The 13,008-nt window shown below is 49.7% G+C and overlaps 1 protein-coding gene across 1 annotated transcript in view; it reads right to left on the reverse strand.

The window, feature by feature from the left end:
* LOC102455781 (uncharacterized) overlaps nucleotides 1-13,008 on the reverse strand; it is a 133,811-nt gene that overhangs the window by 17,837 nt on the left and 102,966 nt on the right. Inside the window, exons 71-78 of the mRNA XM_089773316.1 lie at nucleotides 11,239-11,401; nucleotides 10,494-10,576; nucleotides 7,115-7,275; nucleotides 5,511-5,664; nucleotides 3,721-3,896; nucleotides 3,555-3,624; nucleotides 2,427-2,579; nucleotides 351-686 (exon numbers count right to left, since the gene is read on the reverse strand). Coding sequence (XP_089629442.1) covers nucleotides 351-686; nucleotides 2,427-2,579; nucleotides 3,555-3,624; nucleotides 3,721-3,896; nucleotides 5,511-5,664; nucleotides 7,115-7,275; nucleotides 10,494-10,576; nucleotides 11,239-11,401 — 1,296 coding nt within the window. The remainder of the gene's footprint in view (nucleotides 1-350; nucleotides 687-2,426; nucleotides 2,580-3,554; nucleotides 3,625-3,720; nucleotides 3,897-5,510; nucleotides 5,665-7,114; nucleotides 7,276-10,493; nucleotides 10,577-11,238; nucleotides 11,402-13,008) is intronic.

The raw sequence follows: 13,008 nt of genomic DNA on the forward strand, positions 1-13,008 counted from the left end.
CTTTTACTTGGGCTGCAATCCCACTGCTGGGGAGTGCCCTGTGCCTTCGAAGCTACTCCTCTGTTCCTAGTTTTGGGTCTCAGCACGAGGGCCAGAAAGGACCCAAAGCACCTGGGAAAAGGAGATAACACGTGAGGTCATGTAGAGCAGTACGGCAAGGCTGGAGATAGAGCTGTGTCCAGGAGCAAAGAAAACCAAACTGTGCCCAGACAGCAAACTCTTACTAAGAAATGAAGAAATGATTGGGACTATGAAGCCATCCCTGTAAAAGAATCTGTTCTTTCCCATTGCGTCGCAGATAGAGTATAAATAGCAGACATCCTGATCCCATCGATTGCTGAAACTCATACCTGCTTTGATCCATGCCATGGCATTCAGAAGGATGGCTATAAATTCACCGGCATTCTCCAGGCAGGCTGAACATATATACAGGAACCTGTTGGTGGCATCATAGTAAGAATCTCTAGGGCATTGGAGAACTTCTTGGACCCTTTCTGAGCTTTGGTCTGGGACTGTCTGAGCCAACATGAGTACTACGCCTGGGTGGGAGCAGGCCCTGCTTAGCAGGCGAACCACAGTGCAGCCGAAGCGGTAAACCACAAACTGGCGAGGGGACAGGCTGGCTAAATCCATTGTGACCAATGTATTCCCGGTGGACCCTGGAGAACTGTCACTCCGATGTGCCTCTGGAAAGGAAAAGACACAGGTAAGCAATCTAGCGTCATTCGCTGCTCCCTGGAGCGGTCTTCTTCCCTCTGCAAATCAACACCACTTACTGCTCCCTAGGGAAGTCCACCATCTGGGAACTAGCACCATGCCCCACAATGCACTGCTCTCCTCCTTCCTCTGTGAACTTCTCCACCACAAGCTACAATTCCACCAGTTATTTCCTTCCCTTTGTCACAGGCTTCCAGAGATAGTTCTGGAGAAGCACAGAGTGTAGCTGCAAAGGCACCGTACACAGCAGGCTATGTCAGTATAAACGGCTGGGTTCCTGAAAGCAGGCAGGGGCCAGTGAGTCCAGTGTCCTCTGCCAGACCGTGCTTTTGTGGTCTCCTTGTACAAATCGACCACATGGGGATACCTCCCGCCCCCACCCACCTCACCACGATGGAAGGCTCCATGCAGCTCCAGGGTTGGCAGTTTGCCTCTGACATGTCCAATGCCCCAGGAGAGGTATCCTCAGTCTCCCCTAAGCCCTGTCCCTCTCACTGTCATTATCAGCAGGGAAGCCAAGTGGCAAATGGGACCCAGAGATTAATTTTTCCTCCAATCTTTCTTAGGCGGGAGTGAGACGCATTGCCAGGGAAGCTTGCCCTTCTAATACCTATGCCAGGAGGAGTGGGCAATAATTTTTGCCCAGGGGTCATTTCAAAACTTTTTGAAGTAGCCCCGGGCCACCCCAGAAGGGGTGGGGCCGAAACAGGAAGGGGTAGGCGTGATTGGTCTGGGGGTTGGCGAGCCCCTTTGCCCCTCCTCCCACTAGGCACCCATGCCCTTTAAGAGGCTTGGCACGCTTCCCCACCCCCAGGCGAATCAGGGTCTGGGGCGGGGGAGTGCAGGAAGCCTCCTCCCACCCTGCAAGAAGCACGTGGCACTTTGAAGTGACGCGGGCTCCTCCCAGGGCTGTGGCAGGGTGAAGGAAACTTCACGCAGCTTCCCCACTCCCAAGCCCTGATTGGCCTGGGGACGGGAGCACGCGAAGTCTCCTCGCTCTCCCCCCTGCCCTGTGAGCAGCACACAGTGCTTTAAAGCGCCATGTGCTCCTGGCAGAGCGGGAGGAGGCTTCAGGTGCTCCCCCGCCCCCAGGTCCTAATTGGTCTCCGCAGGCCAGCCAGACCCCTGACCCTTGCTCTATATATGGATCACTAAGGCTATGTCTAGACTGCAAGCCTCTTTCAAAAGAGAGCGTCTAGACTGCACGTTGAACTTTCGAAAGAGCAAGCCGCTTTTTCGAAAGAAAGCACCCAGTGAGTCTGGATGCTCTTTCGAAGAAGCCCTATTTACATTCAAGAACGCCTTCTTTCGAAAGAAGCACTTTCGAAAGAAGGCGTTCTTCCTCGTGAAATGAGGTTTACCGCCGTCGAAAGAAAAGCCGCGTTCTTTCGATTTAATTTCGAAAGAACGCGGCTGCAGTCTAGACGCAGGTGAAGTTTTTTCGGAAAAAGGCTACTTTTCCCAAAAAAAACCCTGAGTCTGGACACAGCCTAGGAGGACTTCATTCTCCACCAGCTCCAACCTATGCTAAGCTATTTAATGACCTGCTGAGATATTTCATCTATGAAAAAGTCCCTCATCTGAGCACAAATGTAGAGTGAACTTGAGAATTACTCATTCCTTTCCCTGGCACCAGTCCTGTATGTTTGCACTCTGCACTTCAAGAGGGACGGGTTGGAGGACATGCAAGAGGAATTTTGCTACTTTACCTGAAGCAGAAGCAATAGGATGTTGTTGCTGCTTCTCCAAAGCCTGCCTGATCTCACGCAGAGTCTTGGCGAGGGGGGAAGTCGCCAGCAGACTCTCCACCTCAAGCTCAGTCAGACAGGCCAGCGTGGCCCTCCCAGGCTGTGGACATAGCTCTATGGAACACAGACATGGCGTGTCACCTAGCAATGCACCTCCCAGGCGGGAGAAAGGAAGAGGATTCATGATGACGGAGGGGCAGGTGGACAGTTAGAGTATGTCTACACTAGCCCCCTAGTTCGAACTAGGGTGGTAATGTAGGCAACCGGAGTTGCAAATGAAGCCCAGGATTTGAATTTCCCGGGCTTCATTTGCATATTGCCGGGCGCCGCCATTTTTAAACGTCCACTAGTGCGGACTCCGTGCCGTGCGGCTACACGCGGCACGGACTAGGTAGTTTGGATTAGGCTTCCTAGTCCGAACTACCGTTACTCCTCGTTCCACGGATGTGTACTGCCTACAGCCTCGAGAGAATGCTGCTCCTGAACCCCACCTGCTAAAGAGCCATGAGTTCATGCTCCTTCATATCGAGCTGGTGATCAGTTTTCCTGAGAGCGTCCACCCAGTGGCTGATCAGTGCATGGCATCCAACATCTTTCACAGCAGATGCTTGCAGCATGCACGGCTGCAAAGTGGCTAGGAGTGCTGTGGGTCTCTGAGGGCTGCCGACAGGATTGCCAGGCCCATGGGCAAGGCAGGGTGACCTGCAAGGGGTGGGGTTGAGATTAGCCTCCCCCAGCCTGTCCTTCAGTACTGCCCAGTCTGCACAACCCACAGCGCTAGAGGTGATTTAAAGGGCATGGGGCAGCTGTCCCTTTCCCTTCCATCATGGTTCTAGGATCTCCCTCATCACAGTATAGTTCTCTGCAGGGCCTTTCCTGGACTGATGAGCAATGGGAGCTTACTGAGTAATGCTCCTTCACCGTCCCACCATCACAAAAAGACCTCTCCATACATACTAACCATGAAACACCAAAGAACATTTTAAGTGTCACTACTCATATACTCTGGGGATTATTTTAACCAAGTATCAGTCTCCTACAGCACCCCCAGACTTGTTACTGTGTCCACAGCTGGACCATCACTCTTACCTTGTTCTTCACAGGTGACAAAAGTGCCTTTCTTATTGGAGTGTTCATGCTGCTGGAGCATGCCGGGATCCTGTAGGATATAAAAGGGCCAAGTGTCAGACATGGACAGAGACACAAGTCATTGGGAATAAGGCAGATGTCTATTTGGGGTCAGCTCCTTCTTCACCTGCCCTTGCTCTGCTCCTGCTTTCCTTTGATGGGTTCGGCTGGATTCTGCTGTCCCATCCTGTCCCTGAACAAGCTGTAGTGGCTCTTGCTTCACCATCATCTTCCCACAATGGACTTTGCCAATCAGGATTTTCAGAGCTTTCATTAACTCTGTTGCCTCCCGCCACTCAGCACCTAGTGAGTGATTCAGCAACAGCAATAATCAAGGATTGTTCCACACTTTTATAAAGCCCTGCTCATTCTCAAGTGCTTATGAACCCATGCACAAGTCTCATCATTCTAGCACTGACATACAGCCACGTAGCTGTGCTTTGCAAGTGCATGGCATTTTAGAATAGGAAGCTAGGAATGCTGTGCCACCCTACAGGGAGACTATACAGAAGCGCAGTGGGGTTTAGAGAGCTGGGAACGGATTCAGGCACGGAGGTTGGGATTAACAACCATAGCAGAGCCTCTACTGTATGTCTCTTTTGCAAAGGAGCTCTGGGAGACACGGTTCCAGGTTTCAGCTTCATGACTGCAGACCTACTGCTGATGGCAATAGGTTCATTGAGGATCAGCCCATCAGTGGCTTTTAGCCAAGATAGTTTGGGGCACAACTCCATGGTCCGGATGACCAAAAGCATCTGACTGCCAAAAGCTGGGACTGGACAATAGGGGATAGGTCACTTGCAAATTGCTCATTTCTGTTCATCCTTCTGAGCCACCTGGCACTGGCCACTGTCAGGGTACGTCTACACTAGCTTGTTAGTTGGAGCTAGGTAGGGTAATTAGGGCAAGCGGAGTTGCAAATGAAGCCCGGGATTTAAATATCCCGGGCTGAAACCTGAAACCGTGTCTCCCAGAGCTCCTTTGCAAAAGAGACGTACAGTAGAGGCTCTGCTATGGTTGTTAATCCCAACCTCCGTGCCTGAATCCGTTCCCAGCTCTCTAAACCCCACTGCGCTTCTGTATAGTCTCCCTGTAGGGTAGCACAGCATTCCTAGCTTCCTATTCTAAAATGCCATGCACTTGCAAAGCACGTTAGAGATCCTAATTCGAACTACCTACTCTGTGCTGCGTGTAGCCGCGGGCACGGAGTTCGGACTAAGGGGGATTTAAAAATGGCGGTGCCTGGGAACATGCAAATGAACCCCCGGAATATTTAAATCCTGGGCTTCATTTGCAACTCCGCTTGCCCTAATTACCCTACCTAGCTCCAACTAACGAGCTAGTGTAGACGTACCCTCAGAAACCAGGATACTGGGCTAAATGGACCATTGGTCTGACCCAGGATGGTTGTTCTTATGTTCTTACTACCTGTCTAACACTGCACAGCCAGCACATCTCCCCTCCAGCCCTTGTGGAAGAATCCCACAGATTGGAGTTTAATAGGGCTGATGTCTCTTAAAATTAGAACTCTGTGGAGCTGGTTGGAGAATTATAACATATCTTGTGCCATTCCACAGAATTTAATAAAGAATTATAACTCTGCTATGGAATCCTACAGGCCGGGTTGAATAAAGCCAATGAAAAATGTTGAACATTCCCTATTGAATTTCTTAAGGTTTACAGTAATTTCTATAGAAAATTCTACACGTCTATAGGACTCTATTGATTTCACCGTTTGATAGGCCACTTCCGCAAGGGAACTCACCTCGGAAGCTGCCATCCATTCTTATGGAAATTGTGACCGCCAGTGACATGGAGAGCTGGGATACTGGAGTCATCTCTGCTCTCCATTAGCACGAACGATGGTTTTCCTAACCAGTCCCTGCAGCTGTCTTTCCCCCATTGTGGATCTCTCACCTGTGTAGCACATTGCTTGAAAATCTTGGCTGGTCAATGTGTCATTTTGCCCAGTGTCCATGGCGACCTGGGTGCTGCCCTGGGCTCTATCCACAGAGATGCTTTGCCTGGTGAGGTCTTTCAGCCCTTCAGAGTCCAGAGTTTGCACCAAGTCCTAGTTGCAGAGAACAGCAATGTCATGCTCTACCGCTCAGTCTCTCCAACGAAGCATAGAGACACCACGGGCTACCTGCTACCTTCACACGCAGCAAGTCCTATGCTGGCATTCCAGGGCAGAATTTGACTCCAGATCATCTGTATGTGTAAGGACACTATAGTATCAGGGGAGCTTTGTGTGGCTTCGAATACGAGGCCAAGAGTACGCTATACCACAACTGACAGGTGCCACAGTGGATGTGTATCTCCGAAACCCTGGAAAGCTCCAGAAAGGGTTACAGGAGCCACAATGGCTGTGCCTACATGCTCTATGGAGCCCTCAGGGAGGAAAGGCACTGCAGCTCCTTGAAGAATTACAACTGCTACCCCATGCTGCTGCTGCCTTATAGTGCAAAGAAATCTAGCACCTCCCTTCTGGACCAGGCCATAGTACGAGATGCAGAGCAAGGGGTCATGTGAAAACCACCCTGGGCATTTCAAATGAGCTGCCCTTCTGATCACCATGACTCAGGGCAGCCGAGTTCCAAAGTGCTACTTGAGAGGTCACTCCTGAAAGGAATGATGCATTATGGGATTACAGCAAGAGAAGCATTTAGACAGTAGCACAGTGTCCACACTGCTACTGTGCTAACAAAACTGTAGTGACAGAATCTCATGTCCCTCCCCAAAGGGAGAAGAAATGACAGAAATAGCAGAGGGTTCATAGTCTGGGGACAGATATAAGGGATAATCACCACCAAGTGCTGAAACGGATCCATTTTGCTGGTACAACTTTCTAGCACAGACCAGACCTAATAATCTATTAGCTAGATTTTCAGTGTCTAAGTGGTAGGGATCCAGAGCTGACAGGTAGCTGGGTCCAAGAGTTTAATCCAATACTGCACTAATACATGGCCAAAATCAGGCTCAGAAGAATTTCCACCGGGAGCAAATTCCAAAACTGAAAGCGAGGAAATGCCTTTTCGCTGGCTGTTATGCATGTCACCCTAGGGATGGGGTGTAAAAACAATCCAGTTGCTAAGGGAAGCTTTTGCTTGAGATAGGTAGGCTCTGTGCACTTCAGTGCTCTGTAATCACTAGCTCCCTCACTAGCTCCCTAATCTTCACTGAGAAGTGGGCTGGTAGCCAGTGCAGAATGAGATATTCCTGCGGGTCTGCCCTGCTCAGAGTGGACAGCTGTATGCTGCACCTGGTAGCCTTTTATGGGTAGCTCCAACACGCTGCTGCAGTTTAGCTTATATGGAGGTAACAGAGGCATTGCTAACCTTAGTGAAATGAGAACAGAAGGAGGGACTCTCTTGCCCAGCTGCATGTGTCTCGACCATTGCTGTTACTGGGAATCCTCAGCCACAGCAGCTGTGCTGAGCCAATCCCTACCCAGTAAATGATCTATGCTACAAGTTCCAAGGCTCTGAGATCCCTTTGGTTAAGCTCCTTCCCATACTGACCATCAGACCCTGTATCCTCTGGCTGATCCCCCTGTAAAAGGCCAAGGCATCCGTCCTGTGTTTTGCCATTTGAGAAGCCAGATGAAGATTTTGGTCCTCCAGTTTATCATACAAGGTGCGGACACTGAAGTCTTCCAGATCCCTCAGTGCAGGCTGCTCACCTGAAACACAAAACACCTCTCATTTCCATTGCTGTTTGAAAGGCCTGAAGATATTTCTCCCCTTGAGAGGCATCTGCTGAATCTCAAGTGGCTATTATCTCATGATACCTCATTGCATTACAGGCCAGGACTTTAATAGCAACCTATATCCCAGCATGCTTCACAAAGTGTAATAAATAATAATGGGGGAGAGAGAAATGTGGTGCAAAGGAGGAAAGGAGAGTCAATGAGGCAGGGGACACAGGGAGGCTATTTCACATGGCCGGAGCTCCCAATGGCTGCAAAACAGATGTCCCTCACCCCAACAATAGCAAGACTGTGAGGGTCAGCGTCAATGCTAGACACCTGTGGGAATGGAGTAGAGCGAGATAACACCCATCAGGGTGTCTGGATAAAATGCCTCAAGCGTTCTAATAACCAAGAATCCTCCATGGGTCGGTCTTCTGAAACTGAAGGGGAGACGCCATGGCTCTGTGGATACGGGTGATGTAGTCTGATACTTTTATATGGGAGAAGAGAGCAGTGGGCTTCCTATGAACTGCACATTTGTTTTACAAAGCCCACTGGTTTCAGCTCCACTGCCCTTTCCTTGTCCTCAAGGAAGAGGCTTAGAGAACAGAATCCCTGTCTCAAAGGGAAAGCAGAAGGAATGCCAACCCTAAGGGCCAGATACAGCCTATTCACAACTCTGCCCTGTGCTTCATGGGTCCTTAAGTCACATCTCCGGCAGGGGCCTTATTCTGCTGGGCTCCCCACAGGAATAAAGACATCAGCCTCTGTAATGCACTTTGAGGCCTGGAGGCTTGTGGCTGAAAAGAGGCGGTTACTCACCCTGTACAGTAACTCATGTCCCTGTGGGTGCTCCACTCCCAGTCAATGTGCATCTCCACATCTTCGATTGCAGCAGTTCGTGTAAGGGCTGCGCATGCACGGAGCCAACCTCATGAGCTGTCAGTGCTTGAATAGTACGTGCATGGCCCAGACTGCTCAGTTCCTTCTACAACGGAGTGTGCTGCAAAGTCCAAACCAGAGGGGAGGAGGGTGGGTAGTGGAGCACCCACAGGGACTTCTCTCAAAAGACATCTAATCTTGTTTTCTGTACCACTCCGTACAGCAGAGTTATTGGCGGGAATACATACAGCACAGTGTTCATGTGATTATGAATTCATCTCCCAGAGAGCACTTCCCAGACCAGCTCTGGAGCAGAATTTGGGACATTTCTTGTTTGTTGCAGTTGCAAAGAGATCCAGTTGGCGATAGCCCCCAGTTCTGGGGTCAGGGAAGTAATAACTGAACCTTATCTAAAAACCCCCATTAAAACTAACGAACAGCTAGAACCAAATAAAGGTGCAAAGTGTGAAATTAGCAAGACTGCTAGACTCTGTCTCTAGCCAGGAATGGTAGTAAAGGAACTGAGGAGTCTGGGCTTTGCATGTGCTACTTGGGCACTGACAGCTCACGAGGCAGACACTTTGTGTGCATGGCCCTTATGGGAACTGCTATGAAAGTCTCTGATCAAAGGCCCAGGGCTGACCTGGAGTGGAGCACCCAGACTGACATCTCTAGAAGTGCCAGTGAAATGCTAAAGTGCCATTCATTTTCTGATCTTACCATTGGGCTTGTGTGATTTAGGCTGCTGCAGCTTTTTCCTCTTTGTATGTTCTGACTCTTGCAGTGCCTAGCTGTAATCACACTAAATATCTATTTATTATTGTTTTTCTAGGAGATGCAAACGAACAAGTGCATGATGCAAGGACCTGGGTATGACAGCGCTCTCCTGTCTGTCTCAGAGCAGGTGCCAGTAAAGAGACAGCCACGGAGCAGGGACAGCAGGTACCGTTTTTTCAGAACTTCAGGCATTCTTTTGCTGAACAGAGAATAGAATCATCCCCCCTTGGAAGTTCCAGTCTCCACAGCACCAACCCACTGGCTACCTCTAAACTGGCATGATTTTCCGGAAATTCTTTTAATGGAAAAGTTTTCCGTTAAAAGCATTTTCGGAAAAGTGCGTCTAGATTGGCAGGATGCTTTTCCGCACAAGCACTTTTTGCGGAAAAGCGTCCGTGGCCAATCTAGATGCGCTTTTCCACAAAAAAGCCCCAATCGCCATTTTCGCCATCGGGGCTTTTTTGCGGAAAACAAATCTCTGCTGCCTACACTGGCCCTTTTGCGCAAAAGTTTTCCAGAAAAAGACTTTTGCCCGAACGGGAGCAGCATAGTATTTCCGCAAAAGCACTGACAATCTTACATGAGATCGTCAATGTTCTTGCGGAAATTCAAGCAGCCAGTGTAGACAGCTGGCAAGATTTTCCACAAAAGCAGATGATTTTGCGGAAAAACTTGCCAGTCTAGACACAGCCACTGTGTCCTGTTGGGCTCTTAAAGTTAGCTTTTTACAGCACAAGAATTCCCAGAGCTAGTAGATGGTGCCACCTGCTGGGCCCTAAATTTATTGCATTAGCATGAACCATGTCTTGAGACCATCACCTCAGGGGTGTCACTGAAGGAGGGGAAGAAAGACTGTAGGTCACTGGGCACTTGGAGAACATCAGAGCCAACATGAGGCTCTTGTTTTCAGTAGCTTGGCTTTGCTCATTAACGCTGTGCATCCCTCCCCCACCTCAGATGTCCTTCCTTTATATGAGGGTGGACCTCTTAATCTTATCACACAGCTGGCAGCCTAGTGTGAAAGGCAAGTGTTGGAATGGAAGGAGGAGCCCATGAGATGTCTGTGTCTGCGAGTCCATGGCAGACTGAGTGAATGTGTGACCACAAGTGACTGGGCAGCAGCAGGAGTTCCCAAATGTGCAAGCACTTGGTAAGGGTGTGGTACATGAATGAGAACACAACAGAATTGGTGGGAATGAGGTCGAGCAAGTCTAAAGGAAAGTCTGGCCTTAACAAAGTGCTTTACCCAGGACTGGCGACACATTTCGCTTGGTCATGGCCAAATGTGTGTGTGGTGAAGAGAGGGGAGGCTTGGCTTTGGGTCCCAAGAAGGGGTGAGGACTCAGGCAGAAGGGGTGAGACTAGCAGCAGCCAGACCTCAGAGCTGCCTGGACCCTGCCACGTGGGTCTCTGGTGGCAATTTAAAGGTCCTAAGGGCTCTGGCTGCTGTAGAAGCAGCAGCAACAGCTGAGATCCCTGAGCCCTTTTAAATCAGTGGGCCCTAGGGCAACCTCTTTGCTCCCCTGGTCCCATCAGCAGCCTGGCTTTACCTGGACCATGGACAACTCCTTTCTCTCCGCCATCAGTTCCTCCTCCTGAACCATGAGGACCAAGGGCTTCATAGAACTGAAGGCTGGAAGGAGAAAAAGACAATGCCCATGGACGGATTAGCACATGCCCGCAGGACCAATGCTGGCTCTCAGTAGCAGTGCAGCATCACCAGTTCAGTTCAGATTAACTTTTTCCTTGTACATTCTGCAGTACGAGGGCTATGGAGCATCGAACCAGGCAAAATGGTTCATATGAAAAGAGCGAGATGATGGCACTGTGCAAGGGGTGCGGGTGGAGATGTGAATAGGAAGTCCCTGGAGTGCAATAGAGGAAACACCACTCTGTGGGGAAACAGAGAAGCTTCCTCTATGTGCAGCTGAGGACCCATCACACTGTGATGGTGGATGGGCGTGTAGTGCCAAAGGGCAACAGGGGTCAGCATCCACCTGGACAGTGCAGTAAGAAGCCAGTTTCCTTTACTGCACTGATGTAACCAGTGCCAGGTGGATTTGAACCTAGGATCTCTGAAGCAGAGAATAGGAGCCTCTACCCTCTGAGCTAAAAGCCAGCTGGCTCCCAGCCTATGCTGAAGAGGTCTCTTGATCTTAGCTGTTGCTGTGGTTTAGGTACCACTTGCATTGCTCAGTAACCACATTAGGTGTGTGGGTTACACTTGCACGCTACCCTACAGGTCTCTTTGTATGCTCCAGAGCTAGCAGCGTGCCAGTGTGCAGACAGACTCACCTGTCTTTAATGAGGATGTATTCAGGTGGGATGTGTGGCTCACCCAGGCTCCTCCACCGTGGTTTCCAATTTTTCATGGGGCTTGGGCTGGAAATGGGGGGCCTCAGCATGATAGCCAGGCTCAACAGCAAAACTGTCAGGAAGCCCAGGACAAAGAGGACTGCTAGAAAGACCAGGAGAGATGGCTAATTGAAGGAGCTATGTGGCTGAGTGCATGCACAGTCCCTAGGATAGCATCATGGAACAGAACAGTGGGGGTCTGGGCTTCCCTTTTATCTAGTGTATGTAGGGGAATCACGGAAGAGGTATCACCTAGTGGAGGACTGGCCTTGCACATCCAACAAGGGAAACCTACAGACCACTTGCAAGTGAAATCGACAGCATTCCATTGACTTCCCCCATTGAAAAAATCAACAGCATTCCATTGCCTTCCCCCACTGAAAAAATCAACAGCATTCCATTGCCTTCCCCCACTGAAAAAATCAACAGCATTCCATTGCCTTCCCCCACTGAAAAAATCAACAGCATTCCATTGCCTTCCCCCCTTGAAAAAATCAACAGCATTCCATTGCCTTCCCCCATTGAAAAAATCAACAGCATTCCATTGCCTTCCCCCACTGAAAAAATCAACAGCATTCCATTGCCTTCCCCCCTTGAAAAAATCAACAGCATTCCATTGCCTTCCCCCCTTGAAAAAATCAACAGCATTCCATTGCCTTCCCCCCTTGAAAAAATCAACAGCATTCCATTGCCTTCCCCCATTGAAAAAATCAACAGCATTCCATTGCCTTCCCCCACTGAAAAAATCAACAGCATTCCATTGCCTTCCCCCATTGAAAAAATCAACAGCATTCCATTGCCTTCCCCCATTGAAAAAATCAACAGCATTCCATTGACTTCCCCCGTTGGTGCTGATGCTTCCAGCAGGGGCACTTGCCATTTCTGATGCCCAGGAGAAGAAAGGCATTTGTCAATCATCGCTTATATGCTTCAAAGGGGCACTATCTTCTCCCAGTAACAGGGACATCCAGCAACCTCGACAGCTTCAGGTAACCCCTTCTAATATCTCACTTAGCCATGAGGAACATTTAGCCACACCCCCTTCACTAATCACACTCAGATAGGTGGACTGTGCAATGATCCCTGCAGGGCTGGCATACGTGTGGAGGGAAGGGTAGATCAGCACTGACAGCCAGAGCCAGTGATGGAAGTTGGTGCTCCCATTTGCGGGCCGCACTTCCATGTATATTTCTGCTCTCTCTCAGCTAGCTGAGGGATGACAAGCCAGGCCGTGGAGAGCTGAGCCCCCTCCAGAGTTGCTGGAATCAGACCTTCCCAAGCTGTGTTACAATACATTTATTTCCTTTCCATTTATCAGGGAAGCGCTAACAATTGGCATGGTGGTGCGGAAAAGGTAGCTATTGTTTAGCTGCATCCCTTCCAAGGTGAATGAGGGGAAAGGCAGCTACTCTGGGCATCTTCCCCACTTTAATCCCCTGCCTCTGGCCTATTTCTAGCTCAGGATAGCTAAAGAAGCCTTGAGAGGGCTGGCTCCAGAAAGGAAGGGCACCAATTAGAACTGGAATAGTACAGGGGCTTTTTCCAGAGAGGATGAGTGGCTTAAGCATTTGTTGATGTTGCCTGATGAGCTTAAGGACCCTGGTTCATCTGGTGCATCTGCGGATGGACTGATGAGTGAATGAGAAGGAAGATTCTGGCAATGGGACAATAGGAAAGTGATAGGGACCCCTTACATAAAATATAAATAAA

The sequence above is a fragment of the Pelodiscus sinensis genome, chromosome 25 (assembly GCF_052426305.1).
Source record: "Pelodiscus sinensis isolate ZL-2025 chromosome 25, ASM5242630v1, whole genome shotgun sequence".
NCBI classification, from domain to species: Eukaryota; Metazoa; Chordata; order Testudines; family Trionychidae; genus Pelodiscus; species Pelodiscus sinensis.